The sequence below is a fragment of the Podarcis raffonei genome, chromosome 3, assembly GCF_027172205.1.
Source record: "Podarcis raffonei isolate rPodRaf1 chromosome 3, rPodRaf1.pri, whole genome shotgun sequence".
In the NCBI taxonomy this organism is placed as follows: domain Eukaryota; kingdom Metazoa; phylum Chordata; class Lepidosauria; order Squamata; family Lacertidae; genus Podarcis; species Podarcis raffonei.
The window spans coordinates 27633672-27656966 of NC_070604.1; the positions used below are offsets into that span (position 1 = coordinate 27633672).

The window sequence follows — 23295 nt, forward strand, 5'->3', positions numbered from 1 at the left end:
GTTGGCAATTGCTGATTGGTGGAGAAATGTGTACCTACAGTATAAGAATGCCTGCCAAATGCCATGTATTTACAGCCAGTGTATTTTCAGGAGCTATCCAACTGGTTGTCTCTGTGTACAAAATGTCTTTGTACACAGATTTCAATAAACTCTTTTTCTCCAAAGAAGATTTTGCTTTCCTGGTACTTTTGTTCCCTCCAAGGTCCGGGGATGGCGTGGCTGATGGATCCCTAGGTAAATAAGGCTTCACTTTAATGCATAGGCTTCAGTTTTCAATTTTTTTACTCCCAAATTTCTTGGCATTAACGTTAAGAGATAATAGAATGACTTGCAGATCCTTAAAGAAGCATGTGCTAATTTAACATTTCTGAGTTTTGTAGCGCCACAGGCTGCTTACAACATTGATTAATTTTATTTACAGATTTGATAATTTTCATATGGCTACTCATTTTTTTTATTTTAAAAAATTAACGAGCAGAAAGTGCCTGGTGTTCGGGAATTCTAAGAATTCTAAAAAAAAAACCAGTGCAGTTTTGAAAGGTCTAGTCTGCCATCCTGATTCAAAACAGAATCAAATTGTGTCAAGACATTGACATAAACTTGCTCCTTCATCTTAGGACCACCACAGAGTATAATATCTTTGATCCTGACTTGTTTTTAGGAGGTAATTTAATTATTGTTTGATTTTATACCAATGTTATATATTTGTTGTTAGCCACCCTGAACCTGGTTTTGGTCGGAGAGGGCGAGATACAAATAAAGTTGTTGTTGTTGTTGTTGTTGTTGTTGTTGTTGTTATCTTAAGAGGTGTCCAAATGCATAGACTGCAGAAAGAGCAAAAAAAAAAAGCTTTCCAAAATATATAGTTGATGACTATACTGTTCTATAGTAAACTACTTAGTGATTAATGATGATAACAATAATGTTTTATTTATACTCCACCCATCTATTAAAAGTTATAAATCTTTCCAAATAAAATAAATAACGAATTTTGTAAATGACAATTGAAACATTGTGTACAATGAGTTAAATATAAGGGCCGGCCCCTAGTGCCAGGTGTCAAAGCATGGGAATCAGCAGTCCTCAGTGCCTCAGGCACAAGGGAGAAGTGCTATAGCAAGGTCCCATTCACCACTGCTGATGCCATTTGATGTAACTGATTCAGATAAGGCCTCATTTCCAGCATCTAAAATTTCCTGTTGTGGAGGAGGAGTTCGTCTGAAGAGTGACCCTTTCTACCTTGGGATTTGCCCTATCCCTTCCCCTCCAGATATCATAAATTTCATGTCAAGAGAGAAGTGAGGTCAAGATGGAAGGGCTTCTCAGTCTCGCCTCCTCTGGGCAGTGGTGACTTAGCCCTTCCTCTTCCTACCAGCCCAAGTCAGATATGGGCTTCATTGTTCGGCCAAACAACAATAACAATTTATTATTTATTTGCCACGCATCTGACCGGCTTGCCCCAGCCAGTTTGGCCGCTTCCAACAAATTAAAACACAGTAAGACATCAGACATGAAAAATGTCCTTATGCAGAGCTGCCTTCAGATGTTTTCTAAAAGTCAGGTTGTGGTTTATTTCCTTGACATCTGATGGGAGGGTGTTCCACAGGGAGGGCGCCACCACCAAGAAGGCCCTCTACCTGGTTCCCTGTAACCTCACTTCTCACAGTGAGGAACCTCCAGAGTTCCCTCTGGTAACAACAAAAAACGCCAGTAGGGCCATATGGCTTGAATGGGTTTGTGAAGACTCGAGTAAAGCACAAGGAAACAGGGCACAGAAAAAGGAGGCAGGAGGCAAACATTGGCCATACTACCTCATCCAAAGCCTATATCAAACATGCTATTTAACCACAACCGCTCCAAGTTATGGGACGCGGGTGGCGCTGTGGGTTAAACCACAGAGCCTAGGACTTGCCGATCAGAAGGTCGGCGGTTCGAATCCCCATGATGGGGTGAGCTCCCGTTGTTCGGTCCCTGCTCATTCCAACCTAGCAGTTCAAAAGCACGTCATAGTGCAAGTAGATAAATAGGTACCGCTCCGGCGGGAAGGTAAACGGCGTTTCCGTGCGCTGCTCTGGTTCGCCAGAAATGGCTTAGTCATGCTGGCCACATGACCCGGAAGCTGTCTGCGGACAAACGCCAGCTCCCTCGGCCTATAAAGCAAGATGAGAACTGCAACCCCAGAGTCGGTCACGACTGGACCTAATGGTCAGGGGTCCCTTTACCTTTACCTTACTCCAAGTTATCACACCTGAGCGTGCTTTGGGGGGTAAAATGCCTTTATCACAGCCAGACTTGTAACTACTAAAGGACAAGTCCATGGGTAAATTCAAGAATTCCAGGGAATCTTTAGAGAGATAGGGATGACATGGATTATTACTCTGAACTGCGGAGCTAAATGAATAATAGAAGGCTGATCCAAACACAGTTATAGCAGCGTCTTTATACAGTGTCCTTCTACCACCAAATGTTGATCCAATTATATGAATATTTGTCTGTGTCATCACTTGCTGGGTTCTGGGGGGAAATGTATTAGTATCCCTGTTGAATCAGGGCAGTAACCACTGGTGTTGTCAGGCTTTGGGGAATCAGATCCCTCCCGCGGTGACAGCCAAGAATCAGAGAAACCATAAAAGTTATAACCAAGCAATTTATTCGATAATTCACAGAGAGCGACTAAGGAATGCAGCTTTCCCTAAATATGGTGTTGCTCCAAGTAATGTTCCACTCCCCTATGTCTCTCCTGTTCTATGTCACTCCTACATCAGCTAATCTGAGCTTTCTGCCTCTGAGCTCTCTGTTCTACTACCCGCAATGCCCATCTGGTCCTGAGGGAGGGTCAGGAATGCTTTCCAAGGACACTGAGACTGTCAGCTGTCTCTCCTTTGGTGCTTCTTCTTGCTGTTCGTCTTCCAATATTTCCCACCTTCTGCCCTCCGAACTATGCCCTTTTGCAAACCACTGTTCTAAATCTATACTGTCCTCCTGTTCTCGGGAAGGGGGGATGGCCCCCACCATTGCTCCTCAGTCCAGCCCCTGACAGTTGTGGTAAGGCAGAGCTGTGGGGCATCTCCCTCAACACCAGCATCACCACAGCTTACCTGGGTGGGTTTGGTCTGAGGTGGGGCTGTGGTGGTGTTGGGTTTGGGGCTGCATGGATACACCTGCAAGATTGCCACAGCCTTGACCTCACTGCTACTCAGCTCCCTTGCCCAGCCTGGTCCAGGTAAGCTGCAGTTATTAGCCCAGTGCCAGGAAAGAGGCTCCATGGCTCTCCCTCACCACAACCAGCCACTGCTGAACCTGGGTGTACAGTCAAACCTCAGTTGTCAAACGTAATCCATTCCGGAACACCGTTCGACTTCCAAAACATTCAACAACCAAAAACTGAAAACAGAAGCCTCAATACAGTGGGGAAACTCAAAACAGAAACCACATAGCACGTTTAGCGTTTGAAAACTAGAGCAGTTACTTCTGGGTTTTCGGCGTTCGACGGCCAAAATGTTCGAAAACGGAGCCGTTCAAGAACTGAGGATTGACTGTACTCAACTGTGGTCTCGAAAGCGGGGTTGTTTACAACTCTGGTTCAGATTCAGCACCATTTGTCAGAAATGCCAATTTGTTCCGACTTTGACCGTGTGAAAATAGGAATGGGAATCAGTCCTTAGGCGGAAAGTTGTCAAGTACAAATCTCATGTTAGCAAAGAATAAAAAATTCAAACAGGCCCAGGATGAATCAAGGGAATGCTTCAGTTTTTCCATTGCTGTTCAACAGTTGAATTGTGGCGTTCATAAAACGCTCCTCCCGGGACTGTGTGACTTCTGAACATAAATGGCGGTGGCGGGGGGGGGGGAATCATATGCTTATATGCCTTCTCACATCAAAACCCTGTAGAAAGCTAGCATATAGAATTATACCCTTCCTGACTTGCTAGTTTTCTGCTTACCGGGGGGGGGGGGTGTATGAGGAATGGCAAAGCATGCCTTCCTGGAAGCAAATAATAATCTGGAAAGAAAACTAGTGTTACGCTCCTCTGAAAGAATTTTACAATAAGATGGGCAGCTTACCAGGCTAAAATGTTAGCAGATGGTGGTACGTTCCCCCTAACAAATTTCTGAAAGTCTAAGGGTGCAATCTTATACCAATGTTGCATCAACAGTGAGGCTGTGGGTGTCCTACTGCACTGGTAGAATGCAAGAAACACGGGCATCGTTGCAGATATGTGGGCAAAATGCACTTCCACTTGAGCCATTCTGCCAGCAGATATGTGCCAGATAGACGGCTAAGACTGAACAAAGTCAAAGGCAGCACAGAAGAGGAGCACCCTCATGCTGTATCCTGTGCCATTGATGATGGGGAAATATAGGGAAAGGGCTCCCTTGTGAGAAACCTTTCTGAGCTGATCAACCTGAGATCCTTGTTATCTTGAAATGCTGGAGCTTAGGACATTCTGCATGCAAAGCATGGGCTCATTGAGCCAACCACCCAGCAGCTACCTGTCTGCATGCAACAACTTTTAGTGTAATGTTTTAACCATCATTTGACTGTGCTAGTCAACCCAGCAGGGATGTGGGTGGCACTGTGGGTTAAACCACAGAGCCTAGGGCTTGCCAATCAGAAGGTCGGCGGTTCGAATCCCCGCGACGGGGTGAGCTCCCGTTGCTTGGTCCCAGCTCCTGCCAACCTAGCAGTTTGAAAGCACGTCAAAGTGCAAGTAGATAAATAGGTACTACTCCAGCGGGAAGGTAAATGGCGTTTCGTGCACTGCTCTGCTTTGCCAGAAGCGGCTTAGTCATGCTGGCCACATGACCCGGAAGCTGTACACTGGCTCCCTCGACCAGTAAAGCAAGATGAGCGCCACAACCCCAGAGTCGTCCGCGACTGGACCTAAAGGTCAGGGCTCCCTTTACCTTTACCTTTAGTCAACCCAGCAATAAAGGTAAGGAAATCCTTAGTACACAACTGATTCCAAAAAAACAACACTAAAGAAACAATCTCCTAGACAGATTGCCTAGAGAGAACAGTCTCCGAAACACCAAATTTGCACAAAGGGAATTTGATAGGCTGCTGGTTTTGAGTAGCTCTTTGGTTCTCCACATGCCTGTAGTCTATAGCGCAAACTTTCTACGTTGTCTGTATCTGCAAGAACGACTTTATAAAAGGTGGCAGGCTGGAGCTATCGCTGTGAGCATCTTTGTTGGAAATTTCTTTGTGTTTTTCTTTCTTCGTCGTTTCCCCTCTGCCCCTCAGATGCTTTGGCTAACCAAGTGGAAAACAATCTTACTTGGAACTTCTGTATTGTTCCATTAGTGTGACATCACTTCGTATCCATGTTTTATGTCACAGAGGAATGCAGATGCTTGGCTTAGGAATCAGATATGATTTTGTTTGTTTGTTTGTTTCTTCGTTGTCTCTTGCTCCGCTGTGCTGTGGGGACCAAGAGCTAACGGTTGCGGTATCATACATTTTTTGCCTGGCGCAGGGCTCACATCCACTTCTAAATTTAAGTCTGTCATGCCGAACCCTCCTGTATTCCTAAATTGGTTTGACATGTGTAGACCACATTTGTTTGGAATCCCCGCCCCCCCCCCCTTAACTGACAAATTTCTAACTTAACAGTGCACATAGCCGCAAGCAACACATTACGACTGTTCAACTTCCAATGAGAGTTTTCAGTTAACTTCTCGGCTAACAATTTTCTCTGCTGCAGACCAGCGACCAGGTGGCATTGGGAAGTTGCTCTAATCAAGCAGAAACCTGAGGGCTTCCAGAGAACAAACATGTGTACTGTGGCTGATATAACTATGGACCATGGAAGCGGGTTCAGATTGTAGATTAAATCGCTAGATGAATCCCTCTGTCGATGGAATGAAAGTTACCACTTCTCCCAGAGGAAGAGAAATGGTGATTGCTCCTTTGTGCAAGTCACTGTAATCTATGCAAATTGAAAACTATCCATTGGCGAACTTTAAAGTTTGGAAGGATGGGAATGCAGCCCTAGAGGGAAGGTAATAGATTTCTTGTTTGGTCTGTGACCAAGAACATGATTTTTATTTTTTTAAAAGGCAGTCCATCAATGACTCTCCATATATACATAAAGGCTATTCTAACTGAAAATTTGACCGCTAAATCTTTATTTACTAGACAGTTGCTGCCTCAAAGCAGAAGTCATTCTTCATTCATTGTTAAATTAATTTTTGAAATTATCCAATATGGTTTGAAAATGTCGTGTTTCCTTGCCTTGTTGTGTAGTCTAAGTGTATGAATAGTTTTGAACTTCAGTGCTGTACTTGCAACTTTGTTTGTCAGACAATTGGTGGTTAATTGAATTGGTGTCAAATAGCCCTAAAGACTAAGGCTGGGGGGTTTGATTGATTTCAGTCATTATGCTTTGTTTGGGTGGGGTGGGGGAAGAACTATTAATTTAGCTGATGTGGATATTAAGCTTTGGCCGTGACACTTTGGGTTAAATAGCTACTGGTGATATAAAGCTCTCTTTTCTTCTCTTGGTCCTTGATTTTGAGTCCCATCAACGTTGCGGCATCAGGAATAAATCAAGTGCCTTTTGGCACAGTTAGCCATCTCTGTTTAGCAAAGGCATGTGACTAAACTGACACTAATGCTTAATCACCTCCGTTTGTCGGGGTGTTGGGGAGAAAAGGAGGGTGAAAGCCAGCAATCTCATCTTCCAGGTCAGAAGAGAGGTCACCAGCAGGATCATAGTGTGGTGTTTTTCCCCCCTATAGCTAAGCACACTAGACCTGACCTAGGAGCAAATGAAAACCTTCAAGCTCCTAGTCTTTCATTGCCTCCTCCCATATGACACGTATAAATGACTAGAAATATATGATCTTCCCAAGTCTTATCAGTTCAAGATAGCTTTGTCAAGCTGTTGGATTGCCCAAGCCACAGACTGATTAATTGATACCCACAGACTGATTAATTGTTATATTATAATCCTGATTTTTCTCAACACTTCTGTGGGACCAGACCCTCCAAGTGTTCCCATTTTCCAGGGACATTCCCAGATTTACAGAAGCCATCCCGGTTTCTGATTTTATCCTGGAATGTTCCACTTTCCCTTAGGACATTCCTTGTTTTCATTGGAGAAATAATGGAGGTGTTACGGTAAAATCTGGGTGCGAGGCTGCTCTGCCACCCAGCTCGTCGGACTAAGTCCGCGGGTCCCTGCGGAGGAAAATGAGCTCAGCCGGAGACAGGAGCAAGCTGCAGAAGATCCAAGTTTATTGCGCAACAGGTTCAAGGCGAGATTGAACAGCAAGAAAGGGGTGACATGAACTTTTGAAACTTCCCTCCATGTCCCAGAATACAGTGCAAAATACATCCCAGTTACATCATGAATACATTAAGAAGAGGTTGGGTTACACAGATTACATCATGAACACATTAAGAAGAGGTTGGGTTACCCAGGATTAACATATGGAGGAGGGAGGGGGAATATGCAGAGCTGGAGATATGCGCAGATAAGCACATCCTGAGTACCGGTGATGAGAAGACAATGGTCCATGTATGCATGGTCTGCCACCTGGCATTGCCCGGAGGAAAGGCTTGGCAGAGTGATTTGACAGGATTAGGGTCTTGACACCTTGCTTGAGGGATTATGGAGGACAGGGGAGGTGTCATGGAGTCCTAGAGAAATTGAGCAAATTAGCACGTTGATTTTCTATGAATTTTATAGATTTTAGTCCCTTTTGACATTGACAATTGGACTCGGAAATAAATGGATATATTGTAGCGAAGAAGAAGGTGAAGAAGACATGCCCCCCCTTCCGTATCAGAGGGTATGATAAAAATATGAGGATCGCAATCTAATCCAAAATCAAAGTGAAAGAAAAACCCCACAGTCCTGGCCCTGGTTTTTTGTTTTTGTTTTTTAAAACAAATTTTAAACTTTTTTTCTATTGCTTGGTGCAGACAAATACTGTCAACCCAGGAAGGCCGACCTGGCACTAACATTGCATGACTTTGTGTGCCAGATGAAAGTCTGGCTTTTCTGGAATATTTTTGAGAGGAGCTGAGGCTGTCCCTGGGTGCCAACTCCCTGTTACTGGCTGTGACGTTAACATATGAGAGTGCTGGAGGTGAAATAGTTAAACAAGTTACCCAATCAGAACCCAGGGGGGTGGAGTTAGAGGGACTATAAAACCAGCTCTGGGAGGGGTGAAGGAGGAGTTTGTTGGGAGTTGGGTGGTTGGGTGGAGTGGGAGTGAATTGGGATAGAGTCTGTAGGTAGGTTGAGTTAGTGTAGCGAAATAAGCTGAGTCAGGAACAGTTAGGGGCTAGGAAGACAAGTAAATATCTGAGAGGTGGTTTAGTGAGTGAGAGCAGGTAGCGGAAGTTATAGGTCTGGATAGGTACCCCATGATTGTAATTGACCAATACCATTTATGAAACCACACGCTTGTTAAACTGCAATAAATAAACAGAAGTTAATGTTCCAATTTAACCCTGACTGGACTCAGTATGGTACCAGGTAGGGCCTGGGTGGTGGCAGCGAGAAATAAAGTGGTAGCACAGGGCTCAATAGACGGTGAAACGTCCGGGGACCCTGTTTGATCGCCACACTGGAATTTTGGTTTAATTCAAGAATGGGAGCCCTGTGGCTCTAGAGGTACCATTGACTCCAACTCCCATCATGTAGGTGTCAATATTAGATTAACATCTTCCAAGATAATAGTGCCCACTCACATCATAAAGAGCTCATAAGCCACCTACTCTTACCAGCCAGAAGCTTCATAGCCAGACACTGGAGAGACCTGTCAGGAGTAAGCATGGACCAATGGTATCAAATAGCCTTATTAGAAACAGCCTTATTAGAAAAACTAACCAATAAACTGAAACTGACACAGGGACAAATCAACCTTTCTCACCACCAAAGGAATACAAGTGAATAGTAAAGGGAACCCACACAAGCAATGCTGACACAAAACCCCACACATACACTAAGTAGAATAGAAGCATTGCCCCCCCTCCACCTCTTTCCCCCTTTTCTTCCTAATGCAGACGTGTCCAAAGTCCATTTTGGGGGCCTAATCTGGCCCGCCAGTCGGTTTAATCCAGCCTGTGGCAGTTCATTTCCCAGGGTAAAATCCTAAAAAACCCTCAAGCTCAACAACTCCAACCCTAAAAAAAGGTCAACAACTTTGGTTGGTCCCCACGGCCCTTCACTTCACATCTGGCCCTCTTTGAAAAAAGTTTGGACACCACTGTCCTAATGTAACACTAATGTCTCAACAAATGAAACTGATCTATAGAAAATGTAACTTGAAAAAAGAGACGTTGCACATACTTTTGTAAACTAAGAAATCTTTAATAGAAATACGTTAAATACAAAACAATGCAATCTGAACCCCCTTCTCAGTCACAATCCTGCTAGTTTGGGGAAGGAACATCCAGGAGAATATCTAAGTTCTTCCTCAGTGTCAAAGAAACCAAGGAAAAATTCTACCCAAGAAAGAAACTGTCACAGAAAATAGCAACTCTTCTGGTAAAAAGCAGATAACAGATCGGGGTTTTATACATTGCTTACGATTATGCAAAGTCACTCAGTTCTCTAATGCCTCCTTAGCTCCAAGCACCTTGTTCATTTAGCTTTTGATCTGGGTTCTCCAACTGTGTCTGTCTACAGAAAACTTTCCCTTTTGGCATGGAGACCTCTTGAGCTCTCACCTCTCCCTCCTTAGTGTCATTTGCTTCCATTTCCTCAATGTGCTTCAGGAATTTGCTCAATGTAATGTTTTGGGGTCAGTCAAAAGGATCTGTCTGATTGCTGTTTCCTTTTTCTCTGCCTGTTGGGACAGTGTGTTGCTCTTGCCCATACCAGTGACGTACGATTTGAAACTCTGCCAGCTGCTACTCCCAGGCATATGGCATATGCTGTGAGAGTTCATGTCCTCCCACATTTCTCTCATGAAAATAGGGACGTCCTATTCCATTATTATTATTGTTGTTGTTGTTGTTGTTGTTGTTGTTGTTATTGTTATTATTCCCAACCCATCTGACTGAGTTGCCCCAGCCACTCTAGATGGCTTCCAACATATATAAAAACATAATAAAAGCTTCCCTGTACAGGGCTGCCTTCAGATATCTTCTAAAGGAAATATAATTACATCTCCTGGGCTTGGAGGTTGCATAACTCTATACCAGGGGTGCCCAAACTTTTTTCAAAGAGGGCCAGATTTGATGAAATGAACATGCGCGAGGGCCGACCAAAATTGTTGATCTTTTTTGGGGATTGAAGTTGTTGACCTTCTTTCAGAATTTTAACCCAGGAAATAAACGGCCATAGGGGCCAGATTAAACCGGCCAATGGACTGGATTAGGCCCCTGGGCCGGACTTTGGAATGCCTGCTCTATACCCTCCAATATTTCTCCAATAAAAATAGGGACATCATAAGGAAAAGTGGGACATTCCAAGATCAAATCAGAAACCGGGACAGCTTCTGTAACAATCTGGGGCTGTCCCTGGAAAACAGGGACACTAGGAGGGTCTGTGAGTCCCCTTTGCTAATCAGTGGGGAAATCCGTTTAAATTTCCAATGTTTCAAGGCAGCCTTACCCATTACATAGCAAGCACAGAAGGACTTGTGGGAAGCTAGTTACCTTGCGATTGCGAAGGATGATCAAACCCTTTAATTCCGATCAATTAATTCCCTTCGGAAAGCAGAACTGATAACATTCTCATTTGAGTAAATAACCAATTTAGGCTATAAACTATATAAACATATGCTGCACTTCACAAGTGATTTCCATCCATGCAGCAGATACCCTACCCTCTGCCCCCCAGATCCCAGAGGGTCCTTCAATTTTAAGGATGTGCTGGAGATGGCAAGAAAGGGAATCGCTCCAAGAATGGAGCTGCAGTGTTGGATACAACCCATAGATTTATTTCACAGATTTATTTCGCTTTCTATTCATACATCTGTAGGGCCTTGGAGTAGGTAGCAAGTCTTCACAAAGCATATTCAACTATTTTAAAACAAACAAAAGATGCTAAAATCAATTTGAAACAATGCAATGTGGAACTCCCCTCTGAAAAAGCTGCCTTATGCCATGTTGAACCAGTTAACTGTTCTATAGGTCAAAACTGGCACCAATAATTAAATGAATTATTCACATAATTAAATGAATAACAATAACCATGGTGTCCGTTGCAAGGCCAATCGCACACGGTTGAACTCTGACTGTGCACGAGGTTCTTTATTCTTTGCCAGTTGAGGATTGAGAAAGCCACACGTCACGTGTTACCGAGAAGCGTCCAAAGGCAAGCATGGTGGGAAAGCATGGGTGCTTCCACTCCTGCGGTGTTTGGTTGGATGCCTCTTTTATGACCAATTGATTTGTGCCATCTTCATACACCCCTGTCCACGAAGGAGAAGGAGGGTTGTGTGAAATTGCCATGGCACACATCGCACTGTCGACATCATTCACAGTTCCCTGCAATTAGTACAGAAGGTCCACTCACTGTCTTTGAACTGAGCTGCTGTTGTTAATAACGATGGATTCACTAGGGTTGCCATATGTCCGGTTTTTCGATAGATAGATGATAGATAGATAGATAGATAGATAGATAGATAGATAGATAGATAGATAATTATTTTATTCAGTTTTACCATTTACATTTGAATTCAAACAATAATCATAATCATAAACATATAGGATTCCCTGAAGCCTTATACTTCCCTCTACCCCTCTATGGGTTCAATTGTAAATCTTTTTCTACTGCATCATATAATTTCTCAGTTTTTTCTGGGCAAAATTACCATCTGCGTGGGATTTTTTAAAAAAAAAAATAGGCAAAATCCCCCCCCCCCAAGAAAAGCTCAACAACTTTTTACTTATTGAAAAATGGCAACCCTAGATTCAGTGGCATTGCCGATATGGCAAGCTGCTATGGGACTTCAGGTCTTGAACAGTTTCTTTGAGGACGGAAAATCCAGCCAGCATCTTTTGTTTTCTGCACAAGCTGTTTTTATACTGCCATAATTGCATGTGGGTCTCTTATTTTTGCAGTAAACGCCGTATACCTGGCAAATCAAGAGATGAAGCAGGTTGTAGAGAGAGATAACACTGGCATCAGAAAGCATTTAAAGAAGGTAATTCTTTACTCTTCCCAGTTCTAATGAGTTACCCATTTGCAGATACTTCACTGTCTCACTTTTCAACACCCAAATGATTCTGTTCTGATCTCAGGCCAGTTATGTATAGTTCTATATTAAAGGTAAAGGTACCCCTGCCCGTACGGGCCAGTCTTGCCAGACTCTAGGGTTGTGCGCCCATCTCACTCTATAGGCCGGAGGGCCAGCGCTGTCCGCAGACACTTCCGGGTCACGTGGCCAGCGTGACAAGCTGCATCTGGCGAGCCAGCGCAGCACACGGAACGCCGTTTACCTTCCCGCTAGTAAGCGGTCCCTATTTATCTACTTGCACCTGGGGGTGCTTTCGAACTGCTAGGTTGGCAGGCGCTAGGACCGAGCAGCGGGAGCGCACCCCGCCACGGGGATTCGAACCGCCGACCTTTCGATCGGCAAGTCCTAGGCGCTGAGGCTTTAACCCACAGCGCCACCCGCGTCCCTATAGTTCTATATTGGTTAGAAAGAAATTGTGTCTCTGGCCTTATTCCACATAACCTATTGTCAGAGCTGCCCGAGGTCCCAGCTCACAAAGGACCAACGCCGCTTCGTTGTTAAGTACGAAAGTCTTTATTGAAGTTCAGTTTCACTTTCACAGCCGCAGCGTGCAGCTCTACGTCTCAAACTCTAGACCGCTGAAGCTCTGTCTGAATCTCCTCCCCCCAGACACCAGTTTAAGACTCTAGCCTTGCTCCACCTCTTCCTTTGTTCTTTCCTCCTCTGGTTCCGCCTGTCTGTCGGGGTCTCGCCCTTCCTAGACTCTTCTGACGCTGAGTCCCCTGAGTCTTCCCCCTCCCTCCGGCGGGCTTTAGGACCTGGTTCCCAATCCGGGTTTCCTGCTGTCTCCCGCGCCTGTACATTTGAACTTGGCGCGCGCACCCAGCCGGCAACCTTCCTCCTGACCGTTGCACTGCTGCTGTCACTGCTTCCCCCTTCGGGGAGGCTAGCTGGAACTGACCTCCCCTCCGTTCCCCCACTCTCCAATGGAGGCGTGGTCAGCCCTGACTCATCTTCTCTCCCCGCTGGAGGAGACGCTGGTCCTGACACATGTGACTCTTCCCCCCCACTACGCTCTGGTGGGGAAGCTGGTCCTGATCCCCCGCTGCTGCTTTGGGAGTCCCCGCTGGCCCCCTGTTTCTGGTGCGTCCCCCCTGGGACCCCCCTTGCCCTGACCATCAGCGCCCCCTTCTGGGAATCTTCTGATTCGCTGGAGAAGCTCATGGAATCTCTCGGGTCACTGTCATACTCCCCCACGCTGCCCTCGGATTCTTCCCCTTCGCTCTCCATTTCCTCTCTCCCCTGTGCTTCTGCTCCTGAGCCCCTGACATCCATCCCCCCCTCAAAGCCCCCCCTTCCCCCCTCCCCCTCTTCGGGTGTGGGTTCCGGGTACTACAGTGCTGTGGGTGTGAGTGCGGGATACCGTTCTTTCCCCCTGGTGTGCAGCCGGCCAGCGGGATCCGGCCAGCCCGCAATGGGCTCGTCAACGTCGATTTCCTCTGCTTCCATCTCTCTGCTGTTGTGCTCGAATCCAGGATCCTCCCCCAACACGTCCATGTCCTTCCCTCCCCCTGGTACCTCGGGTGAGGCTGCGTGTAAGGGCCCCCTCAGCAGTTCCCTGCTCCACCCCACCTCCGGTTGATTGTCCCACCAATAGGAGCGGTCTGTGACAAACCCCGAGAGTGACCCCTCCGGGGAGCTTGTTTCTGGCGTCGTCTCCTCAGCTGATGAAAAACCCTGGAACGTACTGGCTGAAAGTGTGGGTGTGAAAAGCCAGTCGTCGAAATACTCTGCCGGCATAGGTCTGTGTGGGAAGAGTGCATGGAACTCGTCTTTGAGGTAGTGCTCCTCCACGGCATAGCACGGTAGCCACCTGTTGGCGCTGGCCGGGGTAGCTTCCCTGGCGAGGAGATATTCCACTCCCTCTTCCCCCCACCTCGAGTCCAAAATCTCCGTGACCTCGTTGAGTGGCGTCGCCCTCTGTGACCCCTCCCCTGTTGGCGATTTGCTAAGTGGGTCTGGCGCGTTACCTGGCGCCTGAAACCTGTGGGGTGCCTTGTAGGGTGTGAGCACTGACCTATGAAAGACTGGGTGCATTCTGGAGCCCTCCGGGAGTGTCAACCGGAAGGCCACTGGATTGATTTGTGCCGCGACCTGGTAAGGTCCCAGCTGCTTGTGTCTGAGCTTCTTCTTAGCTAACGTTCTGGCCGGCACTGCCTGGGCTGCTAACCAGACCCAGTCCCCCACCTGGATGTCTTCCCCGACCCTCCTGTGCCTGTCTGCCTGCATTTTGTAGGCGTGTTTCGCTAGTTCCAAGTGCCTTCGGAGTTGCTCGTGGACCTCCTGCAACTCTGCTGCTAAGTGCACTGCTTCCCCCTTCGGGGAGGCTAGCTGGAACTGACCTCCCCTCCATTCCCCCACTCTCCGATGGAGGCGTGGTCAGCCCTGACTCATCTTCTCTCCCTGCTGGAGGAGACGCTGGTCCTGACACATGTGACTCTTCCCCCCCACTACGCTCTGGTGGGGAAGCTGGTCCTGATCCCCCGCTGCTGCTTTGGGAGTCCCCGCTGGCCCCCTGTTTCTGGTGCGTCCCCCCTGGGACCCCCCTTGCCCTGACCATCGGCGCCCCCTTCTGGGAATCTTCTGATTCGCTGGAGAAGCTCATGGAATCTCTCGGGTCACTGTCATACTCCCCCACGCTGCCCTTGGATTCTTCCCCTTCGCTCTCCATTTCCTCTCTCCCCTGTGCTTCTGCTCCTGAGCCCCTGACACCTATAATAAATATTTTTAAATATCACAAAATAAAAACGACAAAATAACAGAAATATCTGACAAAGTCCAGAAAGTTCAGCTAAATGTCTAAATATATAGGTGAACTAACTAAAACAGTCAGCCACTATACTACCCATTTTTAAAAAAAAAATCTTAAGAGAGCCAGCCTAATCAGCAACCCTTTATACTACTTTCTAAAGGTCTTCTCTATACCTTCCAGCATTTCTTTGATGAAAATGGGGCCATCCTACTCCATAATAATAACAATATTAATTTTCATTATTTATACTCCGCCTATCTGACTGGGTTGCCCCAGCCACTCTGGGTGGTTTCAACATATATAAAAACATACATTAAACATTTAAAAAGTCCCTATGCATGGCTGGCTTCAAATGACTTCTAAGGGTTGTATCTCCTGGGCTCGGGTTGCATAACTCTATATGCCCTCCCAACATTTCTCAGATTGAAAATAGGGATGTCCTAAGGAAAAGCGGGACGCGGGTGGCGCTGTGGGTTAAACCACAGAGCCTAGGGCTTGCCAATCAGAAGGTTGGTGGTTCGATTCCCCGCGACGGGGTGAGCTCCCATTGCTCAGTCCCTGCTCCTGCCAACCTAGCAGTTCAAAAGCATGTCAAAGTGCAAGTAGATAAATAGGTACCACTCCAGTGGGAAGGTAAACGGCGTTTCCGTGCGCTGCTCTGGTTCGCCAGAAGTGGCTTAGTCATGCTGGCCACATGACCCGGAAGCTGTACGCCGGCTCCCTCGGCCAATAAAGCGAGATGAGCGCCGCAATCCCAGGGTCGGTCACAACTTGACCTAATGGTCAGGGGTCCCTTTACCTTTACCTTAAGGAAAAGCGGGACATTCCGGGATCAAATTAGAATTATTTGAATAGCACATTTCTTTGGTGCTATGTTGAGATCAGCAGCCCCGATCAGAATTTGCAAGAGAACAGAATGTTGCTTTTTCATGGGGCTGATATGCTATGCATATACACTGACATTCGCCTGATACAGGCCAGTTAACAATTGTTCTGCTTCATGGGTAGGCAAACTAAGGCCCGGGGGCCGGATCCGGCCCAATCACCTTCTCAATCCGGCCTGCGGACGGTCCGGGAATCAGCGTGTTTTTACATGAGTAGAATGTGCCCTTTTATTTAAAATGCATCTCTGGGTTATTTGTGGGACATAGGAATTCGTTCTTTTTTTTTTTCCAAAATATAATCCGGCCCCCCACAAGGTCTGAGGGACAGTGGACCGGCCCCCTGCTGAAAAAGTTTGCTGGCCCCTGTCTACTTTCTCAATGATACATTCACCTCAGAATATCTCTATGCAAGATGTGCGAGCCAGTTTGACCTTGGCGCGATTCACCTTTTGCTCATTATAGTTGTAAAATATGCTTACTTTCCTTTCTGAATTAAAAGCTATGGCAGGCAGCAAGTGCCTCGCAGGTGCTTCTGTCTATTTCCATCTGTTTTCCTTGACTACGTCAACCTGAGCAATGCTTTTGCTCAGCATCTTTAGATGCGGCCACGATGGCCAACTATCGCCCAGTCTCAAATCTTCCATTCTTGGGCAAGGTAATTGAGCGAGTGGTTGCTGAACAACTCCAGGCACGCCTGGAAGAAGCGGACCATTTGGATCCCTTCCAGTCAGGATTCAGGCCTCATCATGGGACTGAAACTGCCTTGGTCGCGCTGGTTGATGATCTCCGGCGGGCTAGGGACAAAGGTGAGAGCTGTTTCCTAGTTCTGCTGGATCTCTCAGCGGCGTTTGATACCATCGACCATAACATCCTTCTGGACCGTCTTGAGGGGCTGGGAGCTGGGGGCACTGTCATACAGTGGTTCCGCTCCTTCCTCCTGGGCCATGTTCAGAAAGTGGTGGTGGGGGATGAGTGTTCAGACCCCTGGGCTCTCACTTGTGGGGTGCCTCAGGGTTCTGTCCTCTCCCCCATGCTTTTCAACATTTACATGCAGCCACTGGGAGAGATCATCAGGAGGTTTGGGCTGGGTGTTCATCAGTATGCGGATGATACCCAGCTCTACCTCTCTTTTAAATCAGAACCAGTGAAGGCGGTGAAGGTCCTGTGTGAGTGTCTGGAGGCGGTTGGAGGATGGATGGCGGCTAACAGATTGAGGTTGAATCCTGACAAGACAGAAGTACTGTTTTTGGGGGACAGGAGGTAGGCAGGTGTGGAGGATTTCCTGGTCCTGAATGGGGTAACTGTGCCCCTGAAGGACCAGGTGCGCAGCCTGGGAGTCATTTTGGACTCACAGCTGTCCATGGAGGCACAGGTCAAATCTGTATCCAGGGCAGCTGTTTACCAGCTCCATCTGGTACGTAGGCTGAGACCCTATCTGCCTGCAGACTGTCTTGCCAGAGTGGTACATGCTCTGGTTATCTCCCGCTTGGACTACTGCAATGCGCTCTACGTGGGGCTACATTTGAAGGTGACCCGGAAACTACAACTAATCCAGAATGCGGCAGCTAGACTGGTGACTGGGAGCGGCCGCCGAGACCATATAACACCGGTCTTGAAAGACCTACATTGGCTCCCAGTACGTTTCCGAGCACAATTCAAAGTGTTGGTGCTGACCTTTAAAGCCCTAAACGGCCTCGGTCCAGTATATCTGAAGGAGCGTCTCCTCCCCCATCGTTCTGCCCGGACACTGAGGTCCAGCTCCAAGGGCCTTCTGGCGGTTCCCTCACTGCGAGAGGCCAAGTTACAGGGAACAAGGCAGAGGGCCTTCTCGGTAGTGGCGCCCGCCCTGTGGAACGCCCTCCCATCAGATGTCAAAGCGATAAACATCTACCTGACATTCAGAAGACATCTGAAGGCAGCCCTGTTCAGGGAAGTTTTTAATATGTGACATTTTAGTGTATCTTTCATCTTTGTTGGAAGCCGCCCAGAGTGGCTGGGGAAACCCAGCCAGATGGGCGGGGTACAAATAATAAATTATGATGATGATGATGATGATGATGATGATGATGCACCTGGAGGCCTACTTTGAAAACCTGTGTTTTATTTGTTCCTCTGTGTCATTGCACTTTTAAAGTGGTGTGCTCTACCCAGGGAATTTTTATTTTATTTTTATTTTTTAAAATTGAGGCAAAGTTATAGAAAGCTGGCAAGACCAGGACAGAGTAGAAGCAATTGTGGAGTTAAATACCTTCTCCTCCTCCTCCTCCTCCTCCTCCTCCTCCTCCTCCTCCTCCTCCTCCTCCTCTTCTTCTTCTTCTTCTTCTTCTTCTTCTTCTTCTTCTTTTTCTTCTCTCCACCCCACACTCTCAGCTTTCCCCCCTAATTCTTCCTTCTAATAATTTCTGGGAATGTGAAAATTAGGGGAGAAATGTGAGCTGGCACAGACTTCAACCTGAAGTGTACTGACATTAAAAGTAGGGCTTGACTAATAAAGGGTTGGAAGCCGAAGAGAACAGGAACTGGAGCCCAAGTTGCGATAGAGTTGGCAAGTTGTCACTTTGAGAAATTTATGCTGCTTAGTAGTCAGTGTGATCATAAGTGTAAAGCCAATCTTAACACCTGACGGTGCCAGCTGCTGGGGAAGAGAAAAGTTATTTCTGGATCCCATTTGCATGTTGTGTGTTGAAGGAGGTGAGAGAAAAGAGACACTAAATTATTCCTGCCTTTTCAAGCCCAGTTTTACAGCATAATTAGTAGGAGTCGAGGAGGGAGTAAGAGAAAATATGGGCCTTTTCGGAGCTGGGCGTCTCAGGTGCAGCAAATGCGGACAGGTAAGGGGGCTGGAGGCATTTTAGCAGAAGTGGGTCACTAGGTTTTAAACCCTCCGCTTCAAATGCTGAACGAAAAGGAAGAGTCGCTGCCCTGTTTCTGGTGCAAAAGTAGACCATTTAAAGTCCAAGTGTTGATCCCGCCTCTCAGAGATCCCGAAACAAATAATGTGGGGCAGCGTTGGCTGTTTCACATGCTTGAGAACATTTCGTGCCCTTATTAACTGGGGGTCCTGTCCACACCATAGGCAGCAGTGCACATCCCACAAGGCATAAAGAATAACATGACAAATGAGCATTATTATTATTATTATTATTATTATTATTATCATCATCATCATCATTTACCTGCCCTTCACTCTAAGGTCCCAGGTTACAGCATTAAAACACTATACAGTGGTACCTCAGGTTACATACGCTTCAGGTTACATACGCTTCAGGTTACAGACTCCGCTAACCCAGAAATAGTGCTTCAGGTTAAGAACTTTGCTTCAGGATAAGAACAGAAATCGTGCTCCGGCGGCGCGGCGGCAGCAGGAGGCCCCATTAGCTAAAGTGGTGCTTCAGGTTAAGAACAGTTTCAGGTTAAGAACAGACCTCCGGAACGAATTAAGTACTTAACCCGAGGTACCACTGTATTTAAAACAACTTTATTATTTCTTTGTTTGTTTAATTTGTATACCGCTTAGGGTGGTTCACAACATAAAAGCACAAAAATAAGCTGGGTCCTAAAAAATATCCTCCTCAAAGCCAGGGTGAAGAGGGCCAGCTTGCTGTGCTTCAACTGTACAAAATTGTATTTCTCTCACACACAAAAATGTGTCCGTGATGATGGGAAATGTATATGAATACACATCATTGTGTGTACACGGTGTTAGGTGCCCCTCCAGCCGTGCACATAGGAACCCTAACTAGTCTGCAAGAGATGTCTGCGTTTATAGGCATGAGTTTTTACCTGGTTTGGGCAAATTCAGTGTTTTGAGTATTATTGCATCATGGTTGTGTAATGTAAACATCCTCTCCTAGTTCAGAGTGGAATTCAGTTGGCTTCGTGCACACAGCTTTAGGCTTCGGGTTTCTTCCTTTTTGGAAGAAAGCAACTTCCCCCATCACCACCTCACCACACAGAATTTGAATCAATGGTCTCCAATGTAACTCCAAAGTAGAACTCATGCTGAGTATGCAGGCACTTGCGGGTTCGATCTCTGCTGTCTTCAGGTAATAGACGGCAAAAGATCCCTGTCTGGAACTCTGGAGATCTATTGGCAGCCCAAATGGGCAATACTGATATCAAAAGGCCAATAATAATTTAATAATAATAATAATTTATTATTTATACCCCGCCCATCTGGCTGGATTTCCCCAGCTACTCTGGGCGGCTCCCAACAGAATATTAAAAACACAATAAAACATCAAACTTCCCTAAACAGGGTTGCCTTCAAATGTCTTCTAAAAGTCAGATAGTTGTTTATTTCCTTGACATCTGATGGGAGGGTGTTCCACAGGGCAGGCGCCACTACCGAGAAGGCCCTCTGCCTGGTTCCCTGTAGCCTCACTTCTCGCAGTGAGGGAACTGCCAGAAGGCCCTCAGAGCTGGACCTCAGCGTCTGGGCTGGACTATGGGGGTGGAGACGTTCCTTCAGGTATACTGGGCCGAGGCCAATGGTCTTGAGTCAAGATAAGGTAGCTTCTGACATTCCCTGTTGGAAGTGAGAAGGTAAACCCTCGTTGCATGTGTAGAAGTCCTTTACGTTCACGTTCAGCCTGGCTGTGAAACCCAAGATAATTGTTGCCGGACAGTATAGAAAATATTGAGTTATATGGAGCAATGGTCTGATAAGGCAGCTTCCTGAGTTTTCTAAGCAACTGAGGGGTTCTTCTCAATCACGAGGGCTTTCATAAATCCATTTTGCAATGCAAAAACTTATTAGCTATTTATTTGTGTATTTCTTAAATTTATATACCGCCCTTTAAGGATCTCAGCCAAAATGCCTTTGAAGAAGCCCCTCTCTCTCTCTCTCTCTCTCTCTCTCTCTCTCATTTCCTTCAAATTAACGTCACTCAGTTTTTTTAAAGCACGGGCTCATTTTGTTTAAACCAGCTTGAAGAAAATTGCAAACCAAAGCAGCCAAAACCAACCTTGAGCTGGTTTTATTGAAACAGCTGGCCTGGTGTTGCCCAGTTTTCTTGACCCAGTGTCCAAAGCTGTCCATAGCAGTTTAATAGTTATTGCCCTTGAAAGGTTCACAATCTGGAAGGCAGCAGTACGGAAGACACCACAGATGCGGTCTCTCTGCCCACAGCCAGAGTAAATCACTTGCCTCCAGTTGTGGAAAATCTTTCAAATACGCCGCATGAATAGGCCTAAAATGCTCTCAGCAGCCAGGAACACCTTTTATTTTGGCAGCCCTCGTATGCTTTTTGGACTGCGTTCTGCTGAAGTTCAGAATGGAAGCTAGGAAGGTTGCACATGAGGGTTTTGTCGCGCATAGCATTTAAGCATGTGCTCTGGCACATGCGGCAGTATCCAAAATTTCTGTACCACATGCTCAAATTAGTCCTTCTGTGACATACACAAGATTTGAAAAGCAGCATTGGAACACAAGGGTAGGCAGAAATCGAGCTCTTGGGAAATGAAAGAAAGTGGCTATTGTTGAGTTACACAAAAAAAAAAGTTCTGGTTTTTATGTTTCTTATAATTTCTTTTTTAATGTTGTGGTTTAAATGGGTGCGACCACCTAGGGACCTTAGGCTGAAGGGCAAGTAATAAAGCAAAGTAATAATTATTCTCAGTCCTGCACTCTCTTCTTGCAGTGGCCAATCAGATTCCAACAGAATCTGAGGTTCCAAGCAGAAAGCACTGTATGTCCCAAGCTTGGAAATGTTGGATGCAAAAAAGCCAAAAAAAAAACCCCTTCTTTAAATACCACAGTTTCTATCTGAATTCCCCAGCTACATGTCATATTTTGAAAACCTCCTCCTCCTCCTCCTCCTCCTCCTCCTCCTCCTCCTCCTCCTCCTTCTTCTTCTTTGGCAGTCCCTCGTAGCCGAGTAAGATGGTCTTCCATAAACACAGTTTTAAAAGTGTAAGTGAATGTGAAGACCAATTCTTGTTCCACACGCCCTTCCACAGTGGGGTCCTAGGTTTCCGGGTGGGAGTTGCCAAGCGTGCCTTCCTCTTAGCGCGTTTCTTAGCGCCTTTGGTCCTGAATTCAGGCATCTTCAAAACCCATGACACCTTTGGTAAAGGCTGTTGTCCAATTGGAGCACTCGCAGGCCAGTGTTTCCCAGTTGTCGGTGTTTATACTACTTTTTTTAGATTTGCCTTGAGAGAGTCTTTGAACCTCTTTTGTTGACCACCAGCATTACGCTTTCCATTTTTAAGTTAGGAGTAGAGTAGTTGCTTTGGAAGACGATAATCGGGCATCTGCACAACATGACCAGTCCAACAAAGTTGATGTTGAAGAACCATTCAACACTGGTGATCTTTGCTTCTTCCAGTACACTGGCATTAGTTCACTTCCCAGGTGATGTGTAAAAATTTTCAGAGACACCGTTGATGGAATCTTTCAAGGAGTTGGAAACCACCCAGTAACAGGAGCCATCTAATCTAGTTGCCATGAGGCTTCATGTCTGAATCGAGGACACTTAATTCTTAGGACTATTCTTGCCGTACGTTTAAATGGTTGCTTTCTTTTTCCACCTTGGATCTGTGGCAGACAGAATTATTTTGTCAGTAACTTGCACTTTCTCAAGCTGTCATAACTGTAGTGCCAGTCAGAATGAACTGCAGGAAATCTTCATTATTTTCTTAGAAACTCTTTAATCTAAACATCCTGTTGATAGCAATCTCTGATTCCTATGGTGTTTTCACAGCATCTGCCATCATTGTGTATATCTGAATCCTCATGCCATATTTTATGGCCATTGCATTTCATAACGTGACCCAACGTCAAAAAGTGGGGGAGCATTGAAATTGCGTTCTGGCAAAAAGAAGATAGATGGGAATAACTGGAATACAACAAGGTCTAAATTAAGAGCAATTTTCTGCTAGTTAATCTTTATCGATGGCACTGAGGCGTGAACTGCTGTACAGACTGAAAATATGTCTGGTTATTCTTATTATTCTTATAGTGAATTATGTATCCACATGGCTGGGTTTGTAGAGCTATTTACATACTTTCAAGATTTACATAGCAATCTAAACCCAAGATCCATCAGGATTTGGAACAGGCAGATCTAAATTGGTCCCAGGTAAGCCAGGGCTCAGTCAGTTTAGTTTAGTTTTACTTGTTTCCTTGTTTTTAATCCTGTTCTTTATTCTGTGAACTGCCCTGGCATCTTATGATGAAGGGTGGTATATAAATCTTAATAAAGAATTAAATAAAAATAAAATAAGTCAGGACCACACTCCCACATCCTAGCTAAGATGAGGCTCAGCCAGGAGAACTTTAGCCGGTGACATTCATGCTACTGGATAAGTCCCCCAAAAGGTGCAACATGTGTTTGCCTCCTGGTTGGGGCCTATGATGCTATAGAATTCCTAGTATGCATGATGCTTTCTGATCTTCCCTAGAGTTGTTGTATAGGTCACTGTTGTGTTTGTTCATTAAACAGAAACTGA

The 23295-nt window shown here is 45.9% G+C and overlaps 1 protein-coding gene across 1 annotated transcript in view; it reads left to right on the forward strand.

Moving 5' to 3' along the window:
• The window catches only part of LDAH (lipid droplet associated hydrolase), a 100880-nt gene that overhangs the window by 76181 nt on the left and 1404 nt on the right, over window positions 1–23295 (forward strand). The window contains exon 6 of the mRNA XM_053380874.1: window positions 12032–12114. Coding sequence (XP_053236849.1) covers window positions 12032–12114 — 83 coding nt within the window. The remainder of the gene's footprint in view (window positions 1–12031; window positions 12115–23295) is intronic.